This window comes from Catharus ustulatus, chromosome 2 (assembly GCF_009819885.2).
Source record: "Catharus ustulatus isolate bCatUst1 chromosome 2, bCatUst1.pri.v2, whole genome shotgun sequence".
In the NCBI taxonomy this organism is placed as follows: Eukaryota; Metazoa; Chordata; class Aves; order Passeriformes; family Turdidae; genus Catharus; species Catharus ustulatus.
The window spans coordinates 83929571-83955006 of NC_046222.1; the positions used below are offsets into that span (position 1 = coordinate 83929571).

General features: G+C 34.5%; 1 protein-coding gene across 12 annotated transcripts in view; it reads right to left on the minus strand.

Annotated features, from left to right (window-relative positions):
* The window catches only part of DOCK9 (dedicator of cytokinesis 9), a 97670-nt gene that overhangs the window by 36472 nt on the left and 35762 nt on the right, over window positions 1-25436 (minus strand). For all 12 annotated transcript variants that reach the window (XM_033051687.2, XM_033051689.2, XM_033051686.2 and 9 more), the window contains exons 6-28: window positions 24840-24935; window positions 24110-24244; window positions 20373-20547; window positions 19042-19109; window positions 15048-15122; window positions 14815-14955; window positions 14254-14454; window positions 14015-14137; window positions 11566-11648; window positions 10996-11118; window positions 9161-9240; window positions 8888-9075; window positions 8700-8765; window positions 8076-8168; window positions 7695-7818; window positions 7186-7307; window positions 5751-5837; window positions 5067-5156; window positions 3679-3794; window positions 3475-3544; window positions 3210-3335; window positions 3018-3089; window positions 636-782 (exon numbers count right to left, since the gene is read on the minus strand). In XM_033051687.2, the coding sequence (XP_032907578.1) occupies window positions 636-782; window positions 3018-3089; window positions 3210-3335; window positions 3475-3544; window positions 3679-3794; window positions 5067-5156; window positions 5751-5837; window positions 7186-7307; window positions 7695-7818; window positions 8076-8168; window positions 8700-8765; window positions 8888-9075; window positions 9161-9240; window positions 10996-11118; window positions 11566-11648; window positions 14015-14137; window positions 14254-14454; window positions 14815-14955; window positions 15048-15122; window positions 19042-19109; window positions 20373-20547; window positions 24110-24244; window positions 24840-24935 (2601 nt within the window). The remainder of the gene's footprint in view (window positions 1-635; window positions 783-3017; window positions 3090-3209; window positions 3336-3474; window positions 3545-3678; window positions 3795-5066; window positions 5157-5750; window positions 5838-7185; window positions 7308-7694; window positions 7819-8075; window positions 8169-8699; window positions 8766-8887; window positions 9076-9160; window positions 9241-10995; window positions 11119-11565; window positions 11649-14014; window positions 14138-14253; window positions 14455-14814; window positions 14956-15047; window positions 15123-19041; window positions 19110-20372; window positions 20548-24109; window positions 24245-24839; window positions 24936-25436) is intronic.

Below are 25436 nucleotides of genomic sequence, written 5' to 3' on the forward strand. Positions count from 1 at the left end.
TATTTCTGTATTTAATAAGTCTATTGTCCAAACACATTATTGACATTTCTGTTTGAATACAAAAAAAATAAAACATGCAAACCAAACATATGTGTACATATATGAATATTAAATTTTCCCTTAAGACTGCTGATCTTAAATCACAAACAAAAAGCAGTTTGAAAAGAACTCTATCTTGACAGAAATGAAAATGTAATACCACTAGAATTTTTATCTAGTATTTCAGTTCCCATCCTTTTTTCTCCCTAGTAGATATTATTGGCTGAAAAATGAAAGGCACTGAAAGTCTTCCCACATAACATGTATGCAAATAAAGCACTACTGAAAACTTGCAAGATTTGAAGGCAACCCAGATGGTATTTTTAAAGGAAAAAAATAAAAAGAAAAACCAAAATACATTTTGAATAAAATATAAATTCATTTCTTAAATTACCAAATTTCTGAATGGATGTCATCTTGATTACAGAAGATGTAAATTAAACTTCAATGCATTTTAACATGGACATAAAATTATATTTAAAAGGTTTCATGCATATTCAGCTTTACATGAGTTGGCTTTAAGATTCTGTAAAATCCATACAGAAGCAATATTATTGAAAGAATAACCACGGAGTCCAAATCTCTTCTGTACCTACTTTAATAAAGGCAGCCAGGCTATGGTTTGCATTTTTTGAGGCCTCTGGATTGTCTCTGTACTTCTGAGTGATGTGTGGCATTAGCATATTAACAACCGTTTCCACTGCATGATGAAAGGAGGCAGAAAATCTCTGGTTTCTCAACAGCTACAAATTAATTCAGATGCAATATTAAATATGGTTCATAACACTAGAATATATAAAAACCTTATTTTGATAACATATAGATAACCTGACAGGGAGAGAAGAAACAGTTTTTGAACTTTCTCATTTTCTAGACTGAAATGGGAGAAGGATCATTTGTTTAGAAGAAAATATAACATGGACTAGCTTCTCTTACTGAAATTCAAGCAAGGTAGTCTTTAATGACATAAACCACATGTATAAAAGCTTCTAAGTATAATGCATTAATATTTTTATATACTTCAATAAACAACACAAGTTTAAGAATAAGAGGGAATCTTTTAATTTTACCCATCTTCCTCTCCAAAGCAGACACCAGCTGGTTCACATATACTAACTACATTATCAGATAGTTATTTCTGTCTTGAAAAAAAAACCATTTTTTGCTGTTCTGCAACTATCTTGATAATAACTGCTTTCATCATTGAGGAAATTGTCATCCATGCTTCTTTCTCTCTCTTACTCCTCAACAACCTCAAAAGCTCAGCTCTTCAGGTATGAGAATGTTTTTAAGTTTCCACAATCAGAACTCTCTTCTCTTACTTTTTGGTAGTTTGCCAATTAGCTTAAAAGATTTCTTCTTCATTCATAATTTCTTTCTTTCCACTCACTACCCATATTGTCTTCATCAATGAATTTTTACACTGACGAATATTGGTCAGTAAGTGCTCTTCAGCTTTTTGGCACTGCAGTCTCTTATTTCTATGCATCTTACAACCTTTACTAAAGAGTCTGTCTTTTGTCTGAAGAGACTTAATGACATGTGGTGTGAGGTAGATGACATTGGCAAAAATTGTTTCAATTGTACAGTCATTATGTCTTTTGTTTTTGAAAACTGAAATCAAAACATCCAAGTAGTCTAAGTACTTTTATTTAAATAGTTTTTTAAATTACATTAAAAGCAACATTCCTAGACAGAACAAGTCATTGTCAAGGCCCTGCATAAATAAATCAATGATTAGAAAATTTGCTTCCTTTGTGTTTGATTTGTGGTGCAAAACCTCCAGCTCTAGTTTTCAAAAAATTTAAAAATAGACATTTAGGCTGAAAAAGATCCCTTTATAAATATAAACAGTACTTATGCATGAAAAAACAAATAAGAACCAAAGATTGTGTTGGTGAGTATGCCAGTGTCCTACAATGCTCTTGTAGCTCAGTCTTTGTTGGGCAGTAATTAAACATAATTCTTGTTATAGAAATAAATTTGCTGCACATAGGAATGCATCTTTTTATCAGATATCATAAGCAGGAAGTATCTGAGTGCATGTTGCATTTATGACATTATCTAGTAAGGCAGAAAAAAACCTCGCTAAATAATTTATATTTAAGGAGCTTGCAAATCAAGCAACATTGTTCAGGGGTGAGAATACTTGCAAATTGTAGCAAGTTTTGCACCTCTCTCTTTCACATTACAGAGAAGGTGACAATGAGGTTAGTCAAACTGGGATTCAAAACTCCACTGGTCATACCACAAAGTCTTAAGTGTAGAACTACAAAATTTTTTCCTGGTTATTGTACAATAATTTTCTCCCTCATGTATTTCAGACTTCCAGTTACATTCTAAATGCACAGTGAAAATAGTGATAACAATATCACAACAACCTGATATGTTACTCAGTTGAGACTATGTTGTTTACTTGAAACTTTCAAGACTTACTTTAATCCAAAAGTAAATAAATTAAAAAGTTGTCACCAATGCAAAAAAATACTGCTTACAGGCTAAGCTTGTAGAAAACCACATTTCTAAAGTTTTAGCATTCTCCTTCCAGTGTAAGAAATAACACAAAATTAAATATTGATACTTCTTACTACATACAGAAGACTGTGAAGTTTATGACTTGCTGTTCTCATGGTCATTTAATATCACAGCTACAGTACTGCTTGGGAAAAAGCCCACATTTGTTTGGATAGTGCTTATATCAAATGCCACAGTGTTATCTACTGCTCAACTTCTTTGTAACACAAGAATACAAAATCCTAATAGAGAGTCTGACGATTTACACAGACTGCTCTACATGGATTTTAAAGGTTTCTATTCTTTTATATTAATGTTGAATCCAGCCCTGCAGTTTTTACTATTTAATATTCCAACTGATTTCTCCTGCTGCCTCTTTCTCTCCCTTTCTGAAACATGTGATTGGAAAAAGAAGAGACCACATAGATCTTCCTTTGAATACTTTTTTGCAAAAGTTGACATACCTTCACTTTAGAGTTTTCTATCAAATGTTGAGCCATTGACTTTATCAGAACTTCAAAGAAAAACCATGAATACTGCAGAGAAAAGAAAACATTCAGTAAGATCACTACATGCATATTTCAATAACTTAGTTCCTGTTCTTCAGTTACTACTAGATAAGCACATATAGTAAAAAAGAACAGTTCAACACATACCTTAAGTAGCTTGTTGCTCGTAAGAAAGTCAGCAGATGGCTTTAAAATTGTTGTCATTGACTTTGTCAACTCTTCATGTACTGTCTTATATTCAGAAGCAACATAGGGTTCTGCTTTATATGCATACTTGGGGAGGAAAAACAGAATTAAATATGAAATTATGGCATAATACAAAAGAATTGAAATTCTACAGATGCAACTGAATTTAAATATATTTCGTCTTAGGGAAATAAAAAAGAGAAATATCCAATTTACTTTTACCTACCTTCACATAAGATCTCAGGTAGCTATCCAAGCCTTCTTCATGACACTGAGCAACAATATGGATAATAACCCTAAAGAGAAGTCAGAAAACAAGTAAACGTATAAAGAAAGTTGTGATTGCAACAGCAAAAATGCTACTGAGGTGGAGATTTATGTGATAACCCAGTCATCACATAGACTCTATGAACCTCTTAAAATTCTTTACCTTGTCACATTGACAGCAACTTCCTCTTGAGTTGCTCTGGTGAGAACTCTGAACAACTGGTTTAGAACAGTTGGCAGGAAAGCTATCATCACATGGCCTTCCATAGCATGAAGGCTCTAAAAGAGAGTAGTAATACTGTCACTCCTGTGAATCAACAGCATTTAAATCACAAATTCTGAAACCATAAAATTTATTGCAAGTCTTTTTCCCAAAATATAAAATGCTTGCACCATTTGGTGTTTAATGACAAAAATATGGCATAGAAAGCAATTGAGGCTATTTTCCAGTATAAATATTTAGTAAATGTTTTCTACAAGAAAATAAATTATGGATATAAATTAGGTGTTATTAACAGCATTTTGGAAGTACTTACTTGTACTTTTCCACTGAAATGCACTCTAGGTAATGATTCAGTGAAAAGTCTGTGCCCAAGAGCACGTTGAGACTGGTATGTTTTGGCATTTCATCCACCAATGCAGACATTTAGTTTAGAAAACAGAAGTTCCACAAAAACATGAAGATTTCTTACCTGTGCTACGTGCAATACTAATTATACCACCTACAACTAAACAATAAACTAGCAACTACGTTAAAACCCAGGATGAACTAAAATCCCTAACTACTTAATGGAAATTTGAGACAGTGAATTAATGACAATTTCTTCCTGATATGCCTTTGCATTCCATCACATGCAAAAGATCCTACAGACATAACCACCCTCACAGAAAAGGCAGTGTAGGCAATTAATCCTATGAAGTATTATGCCACAAAATTCCCGGGAATTAAAGGGAATTTGACAAAAAGAATGTATTTGCTGAACATGCATGCAGACAACAAATGTCAAACATTTCCATTTAGTGTTAGGTGTTAAGAAGCTGTTTTGTCTCTGACTGTTTGCCTGCACATCCACACTACTCAGAAGACAAGATGGTCTTTCTCCCTAAGTGATCTGTATCAGAAAAAACTGAAGCGAAAATCATGCACCCTATTGATCTAATTCTGAAAGAGAACTGAAGACATGACAATGATGACCTTCTAAGCAAAATTTTAGAAGAATAAAGAATTGTGATTCCTCCCAATTACCATCGACAGTTAAATTTGATTATTTTGACAAATTGAGCCATTAGTGTTTGAAATCACCACTCATCAGGCTGACCAATACTGTCTCATAACTTCTTTGTGATTTCCTCTTACATTGCAATTGTACATTTATTTAAGGCAGAAAGTATTTTTGTGGGTTTTTTCCACAGCATATTCCATTAGTACAACTCATAGCCACAATACTAATTCTCATACTGAAAAGTGAGACCTATAAAATGCCTGAAGCTCCAAGGCTTTGCAAAAGGATAAATTAATTATATAATCGGTTATTCACTGCCATTTCATACCTTAAGATATTTTACAAGATCAGTTCCCAGTGCACGAGCTCCAGACTCTGTTTTCTGACAGTACTGAAAAAAATTATGTAAATGCTGGTCCTGTCAAAGACAAAAAGAACAACAAATTACAAACAATATCTAACATTACTATCCATTAAAAATATTTATATTTATATGCATAAATATATATCTTTGTCCATAGATTCAATTTTCAAAAACAAAAGTTGAAGTGACTATTCTGAAGACTTAAGTCTTATTTTTAAAATGAAATTTCGAGGTTTTTTTGAATATCCTTATACAAAATTCTACCTATATTTGCTTCCTACTGACATGCAGAAAATAGCATACTCAATTATCCCAATCAATCATAATATGTTTGCTATGAAAAGGTCTAATAGCTCATTGCTTTGAAGACATGCCAGTAAAGAGCTTATAGACAACTATGACCCCTGCTCTAACTGGAAAAGTCAGACTAGAATGGATGACAGGAGGAAAAAAGCTCATGTTTTGAACAGCTTCCATTTAAGATCTGTTTTTCACATCTGATGTAAAAGAAAGAGACCATGAGAAAAGCCCAAGAGACAAAAATGAAATGAGCATACTGAGTTTAAGAATCTTCCCATATATCTATGCATACTATAAACGCACATAATTCCTGAAAGGCTCTCTAATTAAATTTGTTTTATAACTCACCTGTGTATACACAGTTGACACCAGATGAGTGGATATTTTTAACAGTTGTTTGCCTCCATCTACCCATTTAATTTCAGGACCAGAATGCTGCACACACATGAGGGGGAAAAGTAAAATAATGTAGCAATATATTAAAGTAAACCAGTTAGCAGTGCCATTAAAAACACTTTTTTTCAAAAAGAAAAAAACAGGCCGAAGAAATGCAAGGTGCAATGAATAAAGTCATAAAAAAAGCAAAATTATGCAGGCAATATTTCCAAAAGCATTTATGAAGCTTAAAATGTTTTTTTACAAGTCCCACAGTATTTTCCTTGATGGCTAAAACTGATTCTCTGTGAGTCACAGATTGTGTTTCCCCTACAACTCTAACTAGAAAGAAACTTCTGACTAGAGAGAAATATTTACTAGTTTTCTCAGAAAAATAACACAAGAATTTCCACAGATACTCACAAGGTTTAAAACTTAACATGTGTCACTGATACATAGCAGCCAGTCCTTTCTTCTCATCCCATTTCCAAAGAACTGAGAATGAGAATGCCGACCCTGACAGCCAGTTAGCGAGAGATATTATTGCTAAATCTACAAGTAGTCATATTGGTCCTAACCTTCTACCCATGGGCATGAGCAGAGACAAACATCAGAGGCATAAAGAATACACCTACAACGTGAGAAGATGAAAGATGTGGAGGAAATGATGACTGGAAAGCTTACAGCAGAGTTTAAAAAAGACCAGGTGGTAGAACAGGAGGAGAGCAACCTCTTGCTGTTGATTTTACGTCTCTTCCTCCAAAATTAGTCAATTTTGTCTCTGCATTTCAATCTCTTTGTCAAATTCCCTATCACATTTTTGTTTTGTATGCTCCTTGGTATGATTTTATTATTAAATTATGCAAGCTTTCTGCTTTGAAAAATACAACCATAAATTTTACTTGTGAAGTATAGAGATCACAAAAATCAAGATGTGAGAATACGACTTGTTCAGGAATAAAGGACTTACTGAAAGGAGACAGCATGAAATGCTAAAAAAAATTTAGTAAAGGACTTCAGATTATTTGCATACCTTCATAAACTCAAAATAATTTTAAATGTTTAAAAATTACTGTAACTTCTAGTTAATTATTACCATAGAAAATGAAAATTAAGCATTTCTTAATTATACGAGCTAAATAACAACAGAAGTAAGTATGTAACAACTTAACTTTCTGACTTTTACAAGAATTTGACTCAACCTGCCCTAATACTTTTTTTCTTTTGTCTCCCATGACTCTTTGGATTTGTCTCAGTCAGACAAGCATTCAATTTCAACTATAAAAGAATATAAATTCTGCTAGAAAATTACTTAAATCTTATCATCGTACTGGGGAATTACAACCAAACCTTCTCTCCCCAATATTTGGGTTCTTTTTTAAGATTAGAGTCATTTTCTACAACATACCTTTCCAACACCCACTTCTTGATAACTAAGATAGCCCGATGGAAGATTTGCTGACACTGGGATTTGTTGCTCATTGGTGACCACTCTTCCATCTTTTATCAAAGGAAGCCATGAATACCCAACTACAGAATATGAAAGGTAAGTAATTTTAAATATTATGAAACTTCACATACACCCTTACAACAAAAATCTTACCAAGTAATTCTGACATGCAATTCATGAAACAGAAAATGTTACTGTAAAGGCCAAATGATTTGAACTCAAACAACTATAAAACATTGAAAGCACAAAGTAATGTCAATGATTTTGAAAAACACTGTACATTTGATGGACACTCCAAACCAAAACTTAAAACATTTAAATTAGAAGAAATATTTTATTAAATCTTTCAGTCAGTACTATGTAATAAGAAAGCATTATATGGATAACACAAATTATGAGTTACCAGATAAGCATACTTCAAGAAAATTCCCTAGTAATTACTGAAAATAAAGCATTAGTGCACAAACCTTGTGTTTCAACGACATCTTTCTTCTTTGTACTCCCTTTGCTTGAATTATCACAGCTCACATGGTAGAAGGTGAACAACAAATGGTGCTTTTCATGTAACTGAGTGGGCAATTCTATTTTAATCTGAAAGGCAAAGAAATCTCTCTAGAAGTTTTCAGCTACAGCACTGACATGTGTTACTGGTTCCACATTTAAAAAGCAATTCCAGGTTGTGTGTTATTTGAAGCTAGACCACAAATCAAACACAAAAAATTTAAAAGAAGTCCTTAGAAAGGTGACCTGATTCAACTGAGAACTTTGCAATCCTCCAATACTTTCTTGTATTTTGAAACTTACATAGTACCTGACCTGGCAAAAGTTTCTTCAGAAAGGCAGCTTACCTCATCATAAAACTCTGGATTTTGATGGTGATGCAGAACAGCAGCAAATGCACTTCTAGTAAATACTGGTCCACCAGGCCTACCATAGATACACTAAGAATAGACAAAAGGAACAAAGAACAAAAAGACCCTGTGATTCTTTTTTATTCTCAGCTTAGAATGTCTCACCCAGAATTTGAAATATTTTAACTTGTGTTTAACATGGTTTCTTTACATGACGTTTAGTCTGCCTGCTGTGCATTAGAGTTTACACCGTGATTTCACTTCAGGATGTCTCTAAATTTCTATACACCTGTTCTTCTAGGCACCTTTTATACACTGCAATAGCTCATAAAATGGAGCTTGTCTGTGCAGTTGATATAAATCTTTAATGTTTTAACTTACTGGGGAGTAGGTATAAGCTACCCTTGCTTGCAACAAGTTTATTCCTGGAATTTCAGTAAAAAATATTAAAGACATTAAATGCTCTGAGGACTCTAGAAATCTCTTTTATCAGAAACAAGTAAGCCATCCAGAAGTTACTCTCAAGCCCATCCCAAATTAGATCAATTAATCTAGTACTAGTGTTACTTAGCTAAATGCTCACTGTTTACTTCTATCAGCCACAAAAATGAAAAGACCAACCTTCAAAGGCAAAGAATCCTCTTCATCAGAATCCTTGAACTCAACACACACTGCAATATTTCTAGCCTAAAGCAGCAGTTAAAAAAATAAACCCAAACAATTAATCATAAGGTTCATCACAGAAATAAATATGTAAACAATCTTAACTAAACCTGAGAAAGAAGGTGGCACAGGTTTTCTCTACTCACCTTTGCAAAAGACTTTTGACTGTCATATTTTAAATGTTTTGGATAAACATAAAGATGATTGTTGTAGATGGTAAAAGGCTGAGTGCATTTCGGTATACAGGGAACAAACTCCTCTATTTCAAATGCTGTGAGTGTCTTGGTACTGTTTTCAAACTGTTTCATGGGAATGTATGATGAGTTAACGTAATCTGAAAATACATTGAAAAAAAACAAATAAAGAACTGAAGAGGAAGAAGCCTGAATGTCCATTTAACAGTGTTTGTTAACACTTACTTGGAAAATCTGGTGACACATTGTCAATTGTAACATCCAGATTTCCTAAAATAACAGGAAGTTTGGCCATCTTTTCAGGTCTGTAGGAAGGAAAAAAAAAAAAAAGCCCTCAAAGTCAGGCTAAATGCAAATCAGATGCCAGCAAAAAAAGATAATAGGAAACAGAAGCAAAAGTAATATCCTGAAATAGGAGTATGAGAGGAAAGGTGGTTTGAGGGTGCATGACTGATCTGGTCTTGCTTTTTGCCTAGCTACACAGTTTTCTTTTCCTTTAAATTCTCAGGGAAAAAAAAAACCAAAACAAAATATTTGACACACAAGTGTGTCAAAGGTCATGGAAAAGCATGACTTTTTCTTTCTTTAAATCAAAATGAAACACGTTGTCAAAGGCAAGTTTTGCCATGTAGTAACTCACTATCACTTGCAGCAAAGAGGGAATCTGTAAGTTTTAAATCTCAGTGGCCAGTGATAAGCATTCATGGTAGTACGATAAATCTGGGGGAAGAGAAATCAGCAGGTTTCTATCTCCTCCATGTTCTAGACTAAAAATTCACCCTGTAAAACCCACCAAGTGCAGATGTTATGGTATAGCTATTTCAGAAACATGAAGTACAAGTATTTTCCATGCCAAAATCATGCACAACCCTTTATTAGTAAACACAGTCAGCAGCATGATTTTTTTAAAATTATTGCACAGCAAATGGATGCGAAGTTTTCCCAAAAAGAATCCTGTGCTGTGAAGTAAACTTCTGGTTGGAGTTGGGATTCTAATTCCAATAGATATGCCTTAGACATTAGAACCCCTTTCTTACTGCAATTCCTGTGAAATACCGTACAGGGTTCCACTGACAGGATGCTGAAACAACCAAAAGCACTTCCTTAACTTACAAAGCAGTGTGGCAGGTTAAGTTACTGTTTGTTTCAATTCCAGTAATAGTCTTTATGGTAAGGAGTATCAGTATACAGAGCAATTTCCGTGCTGCATCAAGTTCAACAAAAGGTTCAGCCACTTGCTAGGAGTGAGCTAAAATATCTGTAACAAACCTCATCTCCTTATCAGATTTGCTAAGCAAGAAGAAAGAAACTATAGCCTGTGCTTAGTGTGCTATAGCTTTCGTGCTTAGTGATTGTTCAAGTTAACACCACTCCTGCTAAATGTGCTGTAAGAGAAGTGGGAACTTCTTTGCAAAGCAGCAGACACTGCTCTATTATTTTACATCCTGTTAAATAAGGGGATGAAAAACTTCATGAAGATGGTCATCTGTCAGTTATATACCCGTAAGCCTTGCACACAAACTGATGAAGTCTTTAAGAATACTCTGGAAAAAAAGACAACCGATGTTATTGTTCTGTTATTTAGGTATCCTGAGACACACTCCCAAGGAAGGTGAACTGGAGACTTGCTTGAATCCCTTTCTCTGAGAGCCAGCATCCCCTGTCCAAGGTCAGGGAACAGATGATTTATGCTCATACTTGTTTTCCTTTGAGAAACAAAAGAGCATATTGTGCAAACATAACTCCTAGCACAGAGATACTTCAGGATATGATGCTGACTGCATGTTACAATGTGGGATTATACTTCAGTCCTGCTTGTAGCCCCCAAATCCTGTAAGAAAAAGATCTGTAGCTGGTTTGAATGCCTCAGTTATATTTATACAGATTCTACATTTTATGTGAAAGCCATACATATATCATCATATTACATCATATACATACATCAAAATATTGGACATTCCAGTTCATACCATAACAAAATATGGGTGTGGCTCAGGATTAGAGTAAAAGGTTTTAGGTTGGCTTGTTTCTCTTTTTTCAAGTGGGGAAATCAGACTTACTTCCTGAAATCTGCTAACAATTTCAACATGTCTTCATTTGAGAGCTTATTACTGTCTTGTCTGAAGAGAGCAGAAAACCTTGCATTTTTGTCCAGGGTTCCCGAGGCATCTTTAAACAATGTCCTGAAAGTAAAAATCTTGTTTTTAGCTGAGTTTATGAAAGTCCTGAAATTAATTTCAGGAGTTTTTTTTTAATTACAAATTGGAATATTCTGCACTATCCTTCATTAATGTTCATTAAGCATTACATATTCTTGTCATTGTAGGGGAGTTTAACACATAAGTGTTAACAAATAAGTGTGAACCATTTCATCCTCAATAACATAAAAAATATTGACAACAGAAAACAGCTGGCAATATCAACAGTTTGAATAATAATGTAAGGGATGTTTATAACTCTTTTCCTTCTACAGACCTGAAATGCAAGTTTGTTGGAAATCTCTGGTTAATTCAAAGCAAAACAAGAAATAATTTTAATAGCCTGTTAAGTTTTACAAGAAGGGAGATGCAAAAAAACCACATTAGAGAAAAGTTAGGGAAAAAGTACAGATTGACAAGATTTGTCCTCACCTAGCTGCCCAGGCAAAAGGCATCCTGTATTGACCTAATCTCTGGCATGCCTGCTTAGCATTCTTCAAAACTTTCTGTGCAACCTACAAGGGATGTAAGAAATAGCCGTATTTGAAATGCTATATTTTTCTGAACCATTAGTACACAAGGGAAAAACTCACATATTGACACTGATATGAATTAGAAAATCTTCTTTAGAAAATTATAGATTAATCCTAAGTATGTGAGGGGAAAAACAGTTGGTAATGCCTCAACTACTCATTTCAGGTTAAGCACAGCTTGCTGATTTCACAGCATTTAGTGGGTGGAAACAGACCCATCTACACTTCTGATAAGAAATACTTCATTAAGTAAGAGAAATATTATTATATACAGAATATAGATAGAAAGCTAGAGCAAAATTAAACTGTTTTTTAAAACAAAACTCCAACTCCAAAAAAAACCCCTACATTTTCCGTCTTACTTGTTCCCCTGCCTATATCCACTGCTCACCCTATGTACCAGAACACATTCCTGCAGAATAAGTAGTACAATAACCTGCAAGGCTTATACTACAAATACACACAGACTACGGGAAAGGGTTGTATGAACATGACATGGACCGGCCTATGTATGGACATTACAACATTGTTCTCATTGAAAGCTTAAATTCTTGATTTTGTTAAATTTTAAATGAACAAATAACTCTATTATACAGAACCAACACATACAACAATCATAGCTAGAAACCCACTGGTTTGAGATGTTCAACACTGAGCTGAACCACCCGGGCTTCTCTTTTCCAGAAATCAGCTTTCCCCATGTACACATACAGCAAAATTCTTTGCCAGAGGCAAAACCACCTACAGAGTAAAACTTTCTGAATACTATCCCTGATCTGTGCTGTTGATACAATAAAAAGCTGATTGTATTAGAGTGTTTGAGAGAACTCTCCATTACCCTTTCCTGTAAAAAGGGACAAATAACACAAAGCCTTGGTAAGTAATGAGCATTAAATCACTGTATTCAACATTTAAGGGGAGAAAAGGTGATTTTTTTTTTCTTGCACTATAGAATTTGCTGCTTCCATTTTCCCTTTTTCTTGTCCAGAGCAGTAATTTTGCAGGGAACTGGAACTCGCTGCCTGCATTGTCCACATGGAGACCTATATGGCTTGTACTGTTCTATTTTGTTTCAGACTAATACAGTGTAGTCCCTGAGAACAAGAACAGAAGAAAAATTCCCAAATGTTCATTTGTATAAAATTATAAACAACTGAATGCCAGAAAGCATAAGTTAATATAACCATGAGCATTCCTACTATCTATTCCCATTGCACAGGGCAACTACAAGTCCAGATCTCAGCATCAAATGCGGGAACACCTGGGCTTACTTAAACTCCCCACATGGCTCAGGCCCAAGGACACCAAAATCACCTACACTCAGTTCAGGTTTATTTTAACTCAGTAACAGTCAACATCAAAACCAGACTCCTAAAATACAAAGCTGCTGTTTTGCAACAACAGCTGGGACAAAGAAAAATAACGCACATATTCCTGGAAAAACAAATCAGTAGGTTGATCTATATTAAGACCAAGTGAAAAATACATGGTTTTTTACATGCAGCTTAGTCAGCATCAGATTTGTAGGGAAGAACACTGTTGCCCTGCAGAGAGTGAAAGTTAACTGTTTCTTCTTAGCTGAAAACAGGCAGAATGTCAACAGCAGCTGACACGGCTTACAAAAACACTTTTCTATTGTTTCTTGGTTTGGCTATTTAAGCATAACTGTAAACCAAAAAAACTGAACCTCTGTTTCTTCACTGACAAACAAGAAGTAACAACTAACAAAACTTTCTGTAGATATGTTTCAGAGAACATCAAAATGTTATGCTATCCTAGATTCCTAGAAACTTAAGATTTTCCAGTGGATTATTTTCAGAAGTGACCTGGGATTCTACCAAATCTGCAAAGCATTTTATACAGAAAACCAGAAGCTTAATGATCACAGTGGTTCCGGAGGAAAAAACCAGCAAGAATGCAGATAAAGTTACAGTAAAGTATTGTCACCACAAAGTGAGACAAAGAAAATGTCAACTATGTTACACTAAGTAAGATGCATTAACTAAGAGAGACATACAGATATAACCATTATTTAATATTTCACTGTTCAACAATTTTCAACTCAATTTTCACACTGAAGTCCAAAATTCTTTTGTCAAAACAGTTCACTTAAAGACATTGTAAAAATCACATTGTCACAATTTTAAAAAGTGAAATAAATATTTCCAATAAAATGTTCTCTTATCTATAATAATAGTTACTAGAAATAACAACAACTTACTAAATCAAATTATTCAGGTACATGAATTTACTGTTAAATAACTAAGATTTCAATTAATAACTATTAATTTGAAATCAATCTGGTTTGGCTCCGCATTTTTTTCACACCACAGAAGAAAATAACATACCTTTGACGAATCTGAACTTTTCATATACGGTTCAGCACAATGTGTAATACTTCCCTGTAATACCTTTTCTATTCTAGCCACAAGGAAAATGTCAGTATGAGGACATGTGACTGAGAATATTCCCTAGAAATAAAACAAGAGAGAAATATAGAAGGAGAATGCACATTTTACATCACATAACAGAAAGCCAATGAAATAATGTAGGAAATCCTACTAGTTCTTAAGCTCCTAGTTCTTACCTGCTTTGGATATTGCAAGACAGTTTCATGGATGTCCTGAATTCTGTGTAAGCTATCACCACTGCCATTCATCATTTGTTGAGATGCACTGGACAGCATGTGCCTTACTGAGGCGTGGTTCAAATCAACATGGAAATCTGCTGAAATCTTCCTGTTGTTTTTAATATCAAATAGTGACAGTGTGACAAAGAAAGGTTCTACCTATACATTTTGTAAAAAAATAAATAATCAAGTGTCAGTTCTGGCAGCTAGATCACTGTAAAAATGTGTATGAAAAAAAGATAAGTAATATTTCCATGCACACATATGGCCATGACCCTAGGTATTACTGACAACACATAAAAGATAGTAAAAGAAAAATTTCTCTTCACCACCCAACAAAAATATTAGCAGCAAAGTTACTTTTTGTATGATTTAGGCCTTCATTTTGATTTAAAAGAGTAAAAATCCCCACTATATAAATTTCTCAATCACAGCAAGGAATCCCTGCTATTAAGGATAGTGCCAACCAAACATTAGGACATTCATTTCTGAATTAACAGAATGTAATTAATTATTTACATTTGTTGTTGGTCCTTCTTCATTTTCTGCAACGCAGCTTTGCAAATTAAAAGATAAATCATTACACCTTACAAGAATTTTTTTTCCAAATTTCTCTTCAAATGGTTTCACTTCTGGTTCAATACTAGAAAAGTCAAGTTTCTTTAAAAAGAGAAAAGAAAAATTAAGGTAAGTTGCTTTCATCTCAAAAGGATCAACATAAAATACCCCTCCTTCCTTGCAAGAAGTCTAACCTGTGCATCTGGATCCAAGGCAAAAAGTTTAACTCTGCTTTCAGTTTTCAGCTTGATTTCTGCTTCTCTGGTACTCTGTTCAAGATAAGAAAAGAAGTCTTGGTATCATACTATTAAAGCGGGCTTTAATTTCATGCATTTTTCTGTGATGTTCAAAGCTTCACACATTTTTGATTCATGCATTCATTTCTCCCTTAGTGCACTTTGTACCACCTCAGTTTACATTGATCAAACACGACTAAGCACGAAGGGAGACCCTCTTCTCCTAATGCTTTTTTCCAGCCCTACAAGTATAAAACCAGCAACATATAACCTCCAAAGCTCATGGGAAGTACACTGCGGTGTAATTTATGTGTCTGCCTCCTTAAACAATAACTTTCATAATCCTATTTTATTTAAATAAAAATACATAGTATGACTGCAGGTTAAAGCTCAGAGCTATCCTGAGGCCATAAGACTCATCAGGAAACAACAGATTTCCTAAATTAAGAAACACCACCATAGCTCGCTTTCTTTTTTCTTTTCCTTGTTTTTTTTTTTTTTTTAACTTTTCTTGAGCTCTACTGCCAAAGAAGTGGTTTTCCTGTGGGTAGCTAGAGAAAACCCAAAAACTTCCAAAAGATAAAGCCCTCACATTTAAAAGTCACTTTGCAGAGTTCACTGTACACTGTCTGGGATTTGTGGATACCTATTAACAGTAAAAAAGTGAAGTGGAACAAAACAGAATGTGCAAACTGATGGTATACATAGGCTACCTTCGTTTGAAAAAGGTATTATTTAAAGAGCATCCAATGATATTTAAAGTCACAGGACATGACAAATGAACAGATGCATGTACCAAAATTACCCATGCAGGAGAAATGCCATTCTTAAAGCAGAAGCTGGCTAAACAAGGATACAAAATATTACTTTGCAAGCAGGTGTTTCTTTTTGGATCAGCCTGTACGGGTTAAAAGAAGTTACAAACCCAAAATGCTCATCACTGACCATCAGCAGGAAATGATCTACTGTCTACATCTGCTTTGCTGGAGATTGAAGCAACTTCTACTATGTCTCAAGAGAAAGAAAAAAAAAAAACAAATAGAGTTCATAACCCTACTTTTAGTTTGATAACAGGAATTAAAAAAAAGAATTTGGTTTAAAAGATGTATTACAGAAGAGAAACTTCTCAAGTGCTGTTTTGTATATAAATGTTCCAATGGTTTTCATTTACTTTACTTTGTTAACTTTAACACAAGAAGAAGAAAAGAGGAGAGTTGCTGTGAAAGAGACGACCCAGATACTCAATACCAGCAGAATACTGGCAGAATTAGCTTTGTTGAACAATTGATATAATTGAGAAATACAGGAAAAGTGAAAAAGTTTAAGGATGGCAAGAAAGTTGTGTGCATATTTTGCAATGGTAATATTTAGTAGCAAGAACGGAGGATGAAGATTACCTAGCCACTGGAGCTAGACAGAAACTGCTTCAGCTAAAGCAACTTGAATAGTTTTACATCCTTTACATTTTGTGCATGAAGACCAGATGATTATATGCATTTCTGATTGACAGATCAGGAGCAGTTGTCAGAACTCAAGAACTGAAAATGCATGTTACCATGAACCCTTGTCTACAGAAGAGCAGTGGCTCTGCGCTTTTATTTCCTCATCTGTAAAACAATAATTTCCTCACCCGTAAAACTGAGACAATATTTTCCCACCTCAAGGTATTCTGGGACCAGTATGGGTTAAGGAGGTGCTAGAGCACACTGATCATGACAATCACAGCTATTTCAGTGGTCTAATTTATTTTAAGATTAATAACCACAACAAAAAACAAACAACCCTTATCAACCACAAAAAAACCCTACTACAAAACCCATTCATTCACTCATGGTAGTTAAATTACAGATAAATGGAACATGAAATAGGCAGGAAAGACAGATTGAGACAGATGTGTGCACATCTGTTCACTGAAGTGCAAAATAGCATCGTACTTAGTTTATACTATAAGCTAATAGCTATTGATAGAAAAATGAAGGCTTGGAGATTTATGTACCCACAAGGGTTAAACCTTTCCTAGGAAGTCTGTTTTTTCCCCTACTGTCAGGTGCTCTACAATCACCCCTGAAGGAATTTCTCTCTCCTCATAAGGATATGAGGTCAGCTATTGTGAAATTCTCCTCCTAAAAGCAACAAAAATAATAGAGCAGCTAGAAACTATTCTAAAAGAAAGCCCAATGCCTTGCAAGGCTTCCACTGGGGAAAAAAGAACCAAATCCAAACAACAGCTGAAAAGACAAGGCAAGAAAGAATAAAGGACAAAAAAGTCCTCCAAACAAACCCCATTTATATAAAGCAATCAAATTAAGACACAAAGGATAATGCAAATGGGCAGTTTTCCCTGTAATTATCCTCATGGGAAAAAAGGCTAGGAAAATACACTAGAGCAAATTATTTTGAAAGGCAGTGTTTAGCAAAGGTGAATTAGAAGGGGAAATTTTAAAAAAGTATTTTGAAGGAAACAGAAGTGTAAATGGGTTATAATAATGGAATAAATAATAATAATAATAATAATAATAATAATAATAATAATAATAATAATAAATGTCAGTGCTTGAAGAGTTAAGAAAGAATAATATAGTAAGAAATAATGAGCTTTAAGAGCTGCATAGTTCCGATCCAAAAGTTATGGAAACAGGAAATGGCAACTGTAGGACTAAAACCATATGCAGGTGCTACATCCCTGAAGTAAAGTCGCTTCTGGAAGGAATACAGACCCTAAGCATTGCAATAGCTGATGACAAAGAAAGAAAAATCTTCAACATAATAATCTAATTTAGTATTTATTGCTGAAATAAATTTTCATAGTCTCATGCAAATATGCTGTTTGATGCTTACAGCCCTTCCAAGGACGCCTTGATTATATGCACCACAATCCTAATTAATTTCCAAGTACAGTTATAGCTGGAGCTACATTATCACATAACAGCTTTTTGTGTTCATGTGCTAAACTGATTACAAAGCAGTAACAGAAAGAATTAAGTCAGCCAACCAATTAGGGTGCTAAAAGCTTGTTAATCTATTCTGACTGGATCCTTTGATATGTTAGCTACTGTAGTAGACAGAATTTGGTTTGCTTATTGTCAGTTCATAAACTGCACTATCTTCAGGAGGAGTCAGTAGGTTAGACAGATCCTCAGAGAAGAAAGGGAGAGCATTCCAGAGAATGGTTAAGCAGAAAAGTTTCAATACTCCAGGCTGCTCCACACAGAAAAAAAGAGCAAGGAAGTCACAGAAAGGACTTGGGATTCTACAGCTTCAATAAAAAAGGTCACCATTTTCAGTTCTTGGGTGATTTAACAAAAATTTCTCCCTTTCAAAACTCACAAAACCAACTGCAACACACAACTCACTGATTTAACTGAAATAAAGTCTGCAAGTGGGCTGAGGAAGAGTTACTGTGATTTTCTATTTGGTTGTTTTATTCCATGCTTGTTCCTATCACACTTCTCTAAGAAAAAATTGAAAAGCCAGAACCATGGCAACACAGGAAGCATCCATGGACCTGCCAGTGCATTATAAACACAAACATCTTAAAATACATTCACTTCATCAGTGCCTCATTAAGCTGCTCTGAATTTTTATGTTTAAAAATAAAACTTGACTTCAGTGTAAGTAGATTTCTACAGGGACACTTTAACACTTACCTGAATGCAACAAATCAATACAAAATATAATGAATTAATAAAATAATACAATAATAAGACATGCTGTAATTAAACAGCATATTAAGATTTAGATAGGAAACTTCAAGACAGTGTCTTGTCTCCTTTCAAAAGCAGAAAAAGAAGCTAAATAACCACACCTATTCACAAAAGAGCTTCTAAGCTTTCCAAGCACCACAAACTGACTGGAAGCTACAAGCCAATGCCTTACCTTTACTGAAAGTTCATGAGGCTAACCTTATGTTTAGTACTTTATATCCCAAGTTGACATTTACAATATATATTACCTTGGCAATTTCAGGATAGTAGTTATCAAAACTACTTGATGAGCTTTCCAGTTTGCTTTGTTCATCATCTGAAATTATAAAACCTCATTTTAAAACAAATACCAAAATTGCAAAAGTGCTCACAAAACTCCATAGCAAAAGAACTTCATCTTTTTTAATCTCCTACCCCCCCAAAAATGACAACTGTTAACATAAATAGGTTGTGGACAACTGCGTCATTTTGATACAGTGATTTCTCCAAAGATGTAACTGGTTACAAAAATCATTAAAGTACCAGAACACATCCTTAATTTTAATTTTGACATCTGCATGGGGCAAGCAGTCACTCAGTGCACAAACTTTACATTACTCTTTCCACAAAGCATTGTAACTTGATTTCAAAACAAGTTCTCTCTGTTCATTAGTTCCCAGCTCTACTCAACAACAGTTACTGGGTTTACAAAGCAGCCATTCAGTTAGCTATAAACATCTTGCAGTGCTAAGGTCAACTAAGGACCACAGAAAAAAATGTCTTTCCCAGAGCTGGATGCTTCTCCTTTTAAGATTTGCTTTTGTTACAAATGTCACAATAAATTCTGACAGTCTTTGAATACCATGATATCTCATTTTAAGCTCTAATAAACCCTTTTGGTACTTTCTATTATCTCCAAAAAACCAACCTTCTATAATATCATCCAGGTTCTTCTGGATATGCATACAATTGTTGGTTTCACACCAGTTTCCTTCCTCATCCACATTCAAGAAGAAAAGCGAATGAGAGGACATCTACACCCTCCTTTTGTCACTGAAACACTGGTGACATACATTGCATTCCTTACAGATACCTGTCTTACCTATTCTTAAAGGGCTCCAACAGAAAGGATTCTACACCCAAGCAGTCTATTTCAATACTTGCAGGAAATATTTGTGGTCAAGGGAATTATATTTAAATTTAAGCCCCGCACTGTAACTATGATTTCTACCTACAGTAACCACAGAACAGATTATTTCACTTTCAGTAGCATTTTATACATCTCAAAACAACTCCATCCTGAGTTTCTTTTATTCCTTAAACTGCCTCAGTCTTGATTTTACATTTTGGGTTCCACTTTTCTAGACTTAATCAGTCTCAAAATTATCTTCTAGACTTGACTCAACTGGAATCAATACAGAATAGTACTGTTTTAATGCCCAAAAGGTCAAAATGCTCACCAGTTGAAGTGGACAGTAAAAAGGCCTGTAGTTTTTATGACCAAAGGAAAAAAAAAATTAGCCACATCAAAGCCTTTGTTTCCAAAATGCATGTAAGAAGACATGGTCGCGTAACATTAGCTTGCTAAAACCCTGCTTACCTTCGTGGGACTCGCCATTTCTTTTTTCTTGCATTGCAGCCTCAAAGTTAAGCTGAAGGATTTTGTTCAGAGTGTTTATCCACTCCTCCATTTCAAGTTCACTGTCTGCAGCTAAAAGGAAACTACTCTTGTCTTGCATCTTGAGCTCAAATGCGAAACGTCTGACTTTATTGTTCTATAAGAAAATAAAAGACCTGTGTAGCACTTCACATACTGTCTAACCACCATCAAAGGAAGTTACACATATTTCAGATATTCTGTACAAAAAATACAGTTTGATATTTTGAAAATATGTATCATGACACTTCTTGCTCTCTGACATCTGATCTTTTGAAGTTATTTGTAGCACTGCAACAAATGCAAGTAGGAAAGAGAACAGCCTGTCTTCCAGTTTTCAGTCATCATTCTGCTTTCAGTCATTTTATAAAAAAACAAAAAAAATCCAGTTTCAAAATATCAATTCTTAATGTATTCAGGTCACCTAAAAAATGAAGCTAACTAAGGTCTACTAAAAAAAAAAAAGGGAACAAAAAGCACAAAACGCTATTATATTTGAGTGACACCTGTTTGCAGACTGGGATTTTATACTGGAGATAAAATTATAACCAACATCAACCCCAAATGCCCTCATATTGTTAGTCATATAGATATACATAAAGTAGGTAGTCAGTTCCTCCTTTTTTCCTCAACCATTTCTTTCATCCTTCTCTGCACATATTAAACCAGTGTTTCAAATGCTACTCAGCCTGACTCATATTTCTGGGAATGAATTCAGAAGTCTTAAATGAAACTTCTATATTATCATCAGTTTAGTTTTACAAATTGAAAATGCATTAGATAAATATTAGAATAAACAGTATGACAGACTTAATGGCTGGGAGATTTTTTGTATAAGTTAAATTAAATGCCAAACTACATATTAGTTTCACTGTATCTCAGATTCTTTAATTAACAGACTAACTACTTGTTGACAAAACAGTCAGCTTTCTACCAAAATTGCTTCTGTCAAGCATACCAACAAAAGTGTGGACTGGAGACCCAAGGTAATCTTATCAGTTGGAATCAGTGCTGAAATAAATGAAAAATCCTGAGAAAAGTAACCTCTACATTTCACAGTATAAAACCTTATACACAGGTGGTAGATGTCACAGATCTCAGCTTTCACAAAACTCTGAATTAGAGCAGCTATATCTGTACATATGGTTGGATGTGTGAATACATACACTGCCTATATTATGCACTCCACATCTCTGATCAGAAAAGTCTCTATATAATTTAGTATTAAAACAAAAACCCCAACAAAACAAAACCAAATCCAAAAACACCAAACAGAATTCCAGGAATTCCAGTCTCTTTACTTAAGTCTGGGGAACAAAAGAAAAACACTCAAACCAAAAACCCCAACCAAATAAAAATCCCTCTACTGCACAAATTCAGCATTTCTCTTGATACAAGGTCTGATGAAGAAACATATTCTGGTCTTACTGCACATCTATTAATTAAGCCAGTATTTTTCTCTCGGGCATCTACTGTCTTTGAAAAAATAAGGAAGCAAATGCACTGAACACAAACCAGAAAAGTGTTACAGCAATGCAATAGGAACTTATCTCCCCTCACTAAAAATAATGACTCTGAAACAAGTAGTTTCATTCTGAGAACAAAAGTTTGTAAGCATAACTACCTAACAAAAACCATTTCTATGAGTTCCGTGTCAGACTATTTCAAAGTGATATGGCTGGGATCCTTACAGATATTTTCCTTTGCTTTCCTCTTCTGTTAAATGGAAGTGCAATTTCTACTGTGTAGATATCACTTTTTCCCATATTATTTTTTAAATGCTAATTCAACACCAACAGTAAGTAACAGTAAAACAATAAGGTCAGCCAGAAAGGATACAGGACATAATACAAGATAATGAAACTACATATCTGCAATAGCGATGTTATGTACAATATTTGATAGTTTAAATCAGCATTTACTTGCCCCCCATTAAAAATTCAAGTGAAGAAAACAGTTATTTCCAAACCCCTATATTCTAGCCACTGAATTCTACCTGGCTTCCTGGAAGTGAGCATTAATCGGTTTTGATTTTGCACCTGATGCTAAATCATAACTAGTCTCAAATTTCTACATGCAGTTTTGAAGACCAGGTGCCAAGATGAACACTGGGGGTACTGTACAATACAGTATAGCATTAGAGGCACAGTCAACTATACATTTTAAAGCATCCAAAGGACAGTTTTACTTAAGATGACTGTACCAGCCCTACTTGCAGAAGAACAAAAGAAACATTGTTTGTTTTAAAAAGCAAGCTTCTGGCAGAGTCTGAGGAAACTTGAGGTTAATTGGATTGAACTGACAGAACAGAAAGCGTGGAACAGTATGAAAGTATGTATGAGGAAAAGAGATTTTCAGGTTTTAAATCCCAAAATGATGGAATGGTTAGAGGTTAAAAGGGGCCTCTGGTCGTCATTTCATCCAACACTCCCTCCTCAAGCACAGCCAATCAGAGTCATTTAGCACAGGATTGTGTCCAAGGACCTTTTGAGGATCTTCAAGGATGAAGACTCCACAACCTCTCTTGGTAGCCTGTGCCAGTGCTTGGTCACCCTCACAGTGAAAAAGTGTTCCCTGATGTTCAGAGGGACCCCCCTGTGGTTCAGGCTGTGCCTGCTGCCTCCAGCCCTGTCACTGGGTGTCACTGAGCAGAGCCTGGCTCTGTCCTCTTTGCACCCACCATCAGTATTTGTATGTGAGACTACAGCCGTGTTTAGGAACCACGTTTATGTTTGTTGGCTTGTCTTAAAAACACAAATTAAATCCATTTCAGTGGAGTTGGTCAGAATTGTATCACTAAGGCAAAATAATTCCTGGAAAATTATATATAGAACTTGCAATATGATAAAATTTACTACAGTTATAAGATATTCATAGGAGTTACCTATTAAATGTGCATCCAAAACACAATACTACAATATTTTGGGGGCAGCGAATCCTCTGTAAAGCTGTTTTACCTCTTGTGTAAATCTTCAAAGAACTTTATGCTACAAAAACATTATTTAAGCAATACATTTTTATTAAACTTCGCCTATTTCTGTAGAAGTTAAAAAACCTCCTAAGACCCATGGGGTTTTTCCAGGTATGCTGTGCCTAACAGAATAGTTACATGCTGTACTATAAATACATAGCAGAATCACAAAAAAAAAGAAAAATCATCTTTTCTTTGGCACTTGCTACTGACAAACATTTTACCAAAGCTCTTAACTTTTCAAAATAAAGAAAAGCACAGAAAAGTAACACCATAAAGGTCAAACGAAAGCATCTGGAAGGGTGTTTGAATTCAATACAATTCCCGCAACAAAAATCCCACACAAGAAGTTATGAAAAACATTTTACAGCTCATGCAAGCACAAAATCTAACTGAAATAAACTTCAATTTTATGCTGTCATTACTTTGCCAAGTTTGGGGTTCTTTGTGCATTTGCCTTAGAATTTGGTTTGCTAAATACTTGACACAAACTAGTAATTTATGTTCTTTTCAGAAAGATTTCAAAAATTCAGTCTCCTGCCCTTTGAAATCTTGTTCACTGCTTTAGCAAGTTGCAGTTTGTCTATTTATTCCTCTGCATAATAGGTACTTATCTAAATTCAACAACACTAATCTAGATCTTAAATAAAATTTTACTGGCTAATAAATGCAGAATTAATTAGCAAACAGGCAGAATAATTATAATTACCTGAACCACCCCCATGCACGAATCTAGAAATATTGATCCTTTAGGTTCTTTCGATATTTTTTCATCTTTGTAGAAATTGAGATTATAGGATCCATCACCAAGCTGGATTAAGTGGAAAAATCTTCTTTTAAAAGACTAGTGAAAAGAAAGGAGGGAAGAAGAACAGTGACAACACTATTCATATTATATACTCATAAGTGCTATTCACAGAGTGGGCAATAGAAAAAAAAGCTTTTATTTATAGATAACAATCAGTATCTGCAGAAAACAGAAATCATTAATTTAAAAAAATTAACTTATGATACCTGCAGCAGGATTGTACTATATCATTTGACAGTATCTTTGACCTATTGAAAGGTATTTAAAACTGACTCTTAAAGAGATAAATTTTAAAACTACAGTTTTATATAAAATACAGTAATACAAACCAACACACCCCACCTCCTCACCCCCCCTCCCCCATACTACACAGTCCCTTTGCCACTAAATTCACACCAGGGCACAGTTAGGAAAATTTAACTCCCCCTAGATTTTTCTAGGGGTTTTTTTTTTATGATTTACATATGATAAAATAATAGCAAGGTTTCAGATATATGAAGTATATATAAGCTTCCCTCTTTCTTTGCATGCAATTTTTTTTTAGAACTATACCACATACCACAAACTGACCCTCTCCAAGGCACAGGGATATTTAATATTTTTGTCATATTCAAGATATTCTTAAACTTACTCTCATTGTCACACTGATTGCACTGTTCATGTTCCCTTTGTACAGCCATCCTTGTTTTGTTATTCCACCCTTCTGAGACCCAAGAGATGCTGCATCCTGGAGATGAAGAAAGAAATATGGGGAAAGGAAGAAAGAAAAAAAAGAAGAAAAATTAAAAGGTAAACTTTTGCATCACAATCCATGCAGCATTTACCAATATTTTCAAAATTCATTTTAGAAGTTGGAATAACTATGTTCATAACATAATAATAATGTACCATAAGTCCCTGCTGAATTCTATAGCTTTTCCATTATTTTATTTAAAGACCTGGGATGAGATTGACCTCATCTAACTTTTAATATGTAATCTGGCCACTTCTACTAGCTTTATCTACAGAGAACAGGATGATCCAGCCTATAGATAGCTAAATGTTAGTCAAGACAAATGCCAATGAAACAGGGGAATAAGCAAACAGTCAAAACTTAAAACATTTACTTACATTTACCTTGTAGCTTTTACACAGAGTGTAAGAATTTTTACCAATTTCTATTACCAAAAAGAACAATGCAAACACATGCTTATGCAAAACTTCAATCAAGATTTCTCAAACCATTTTG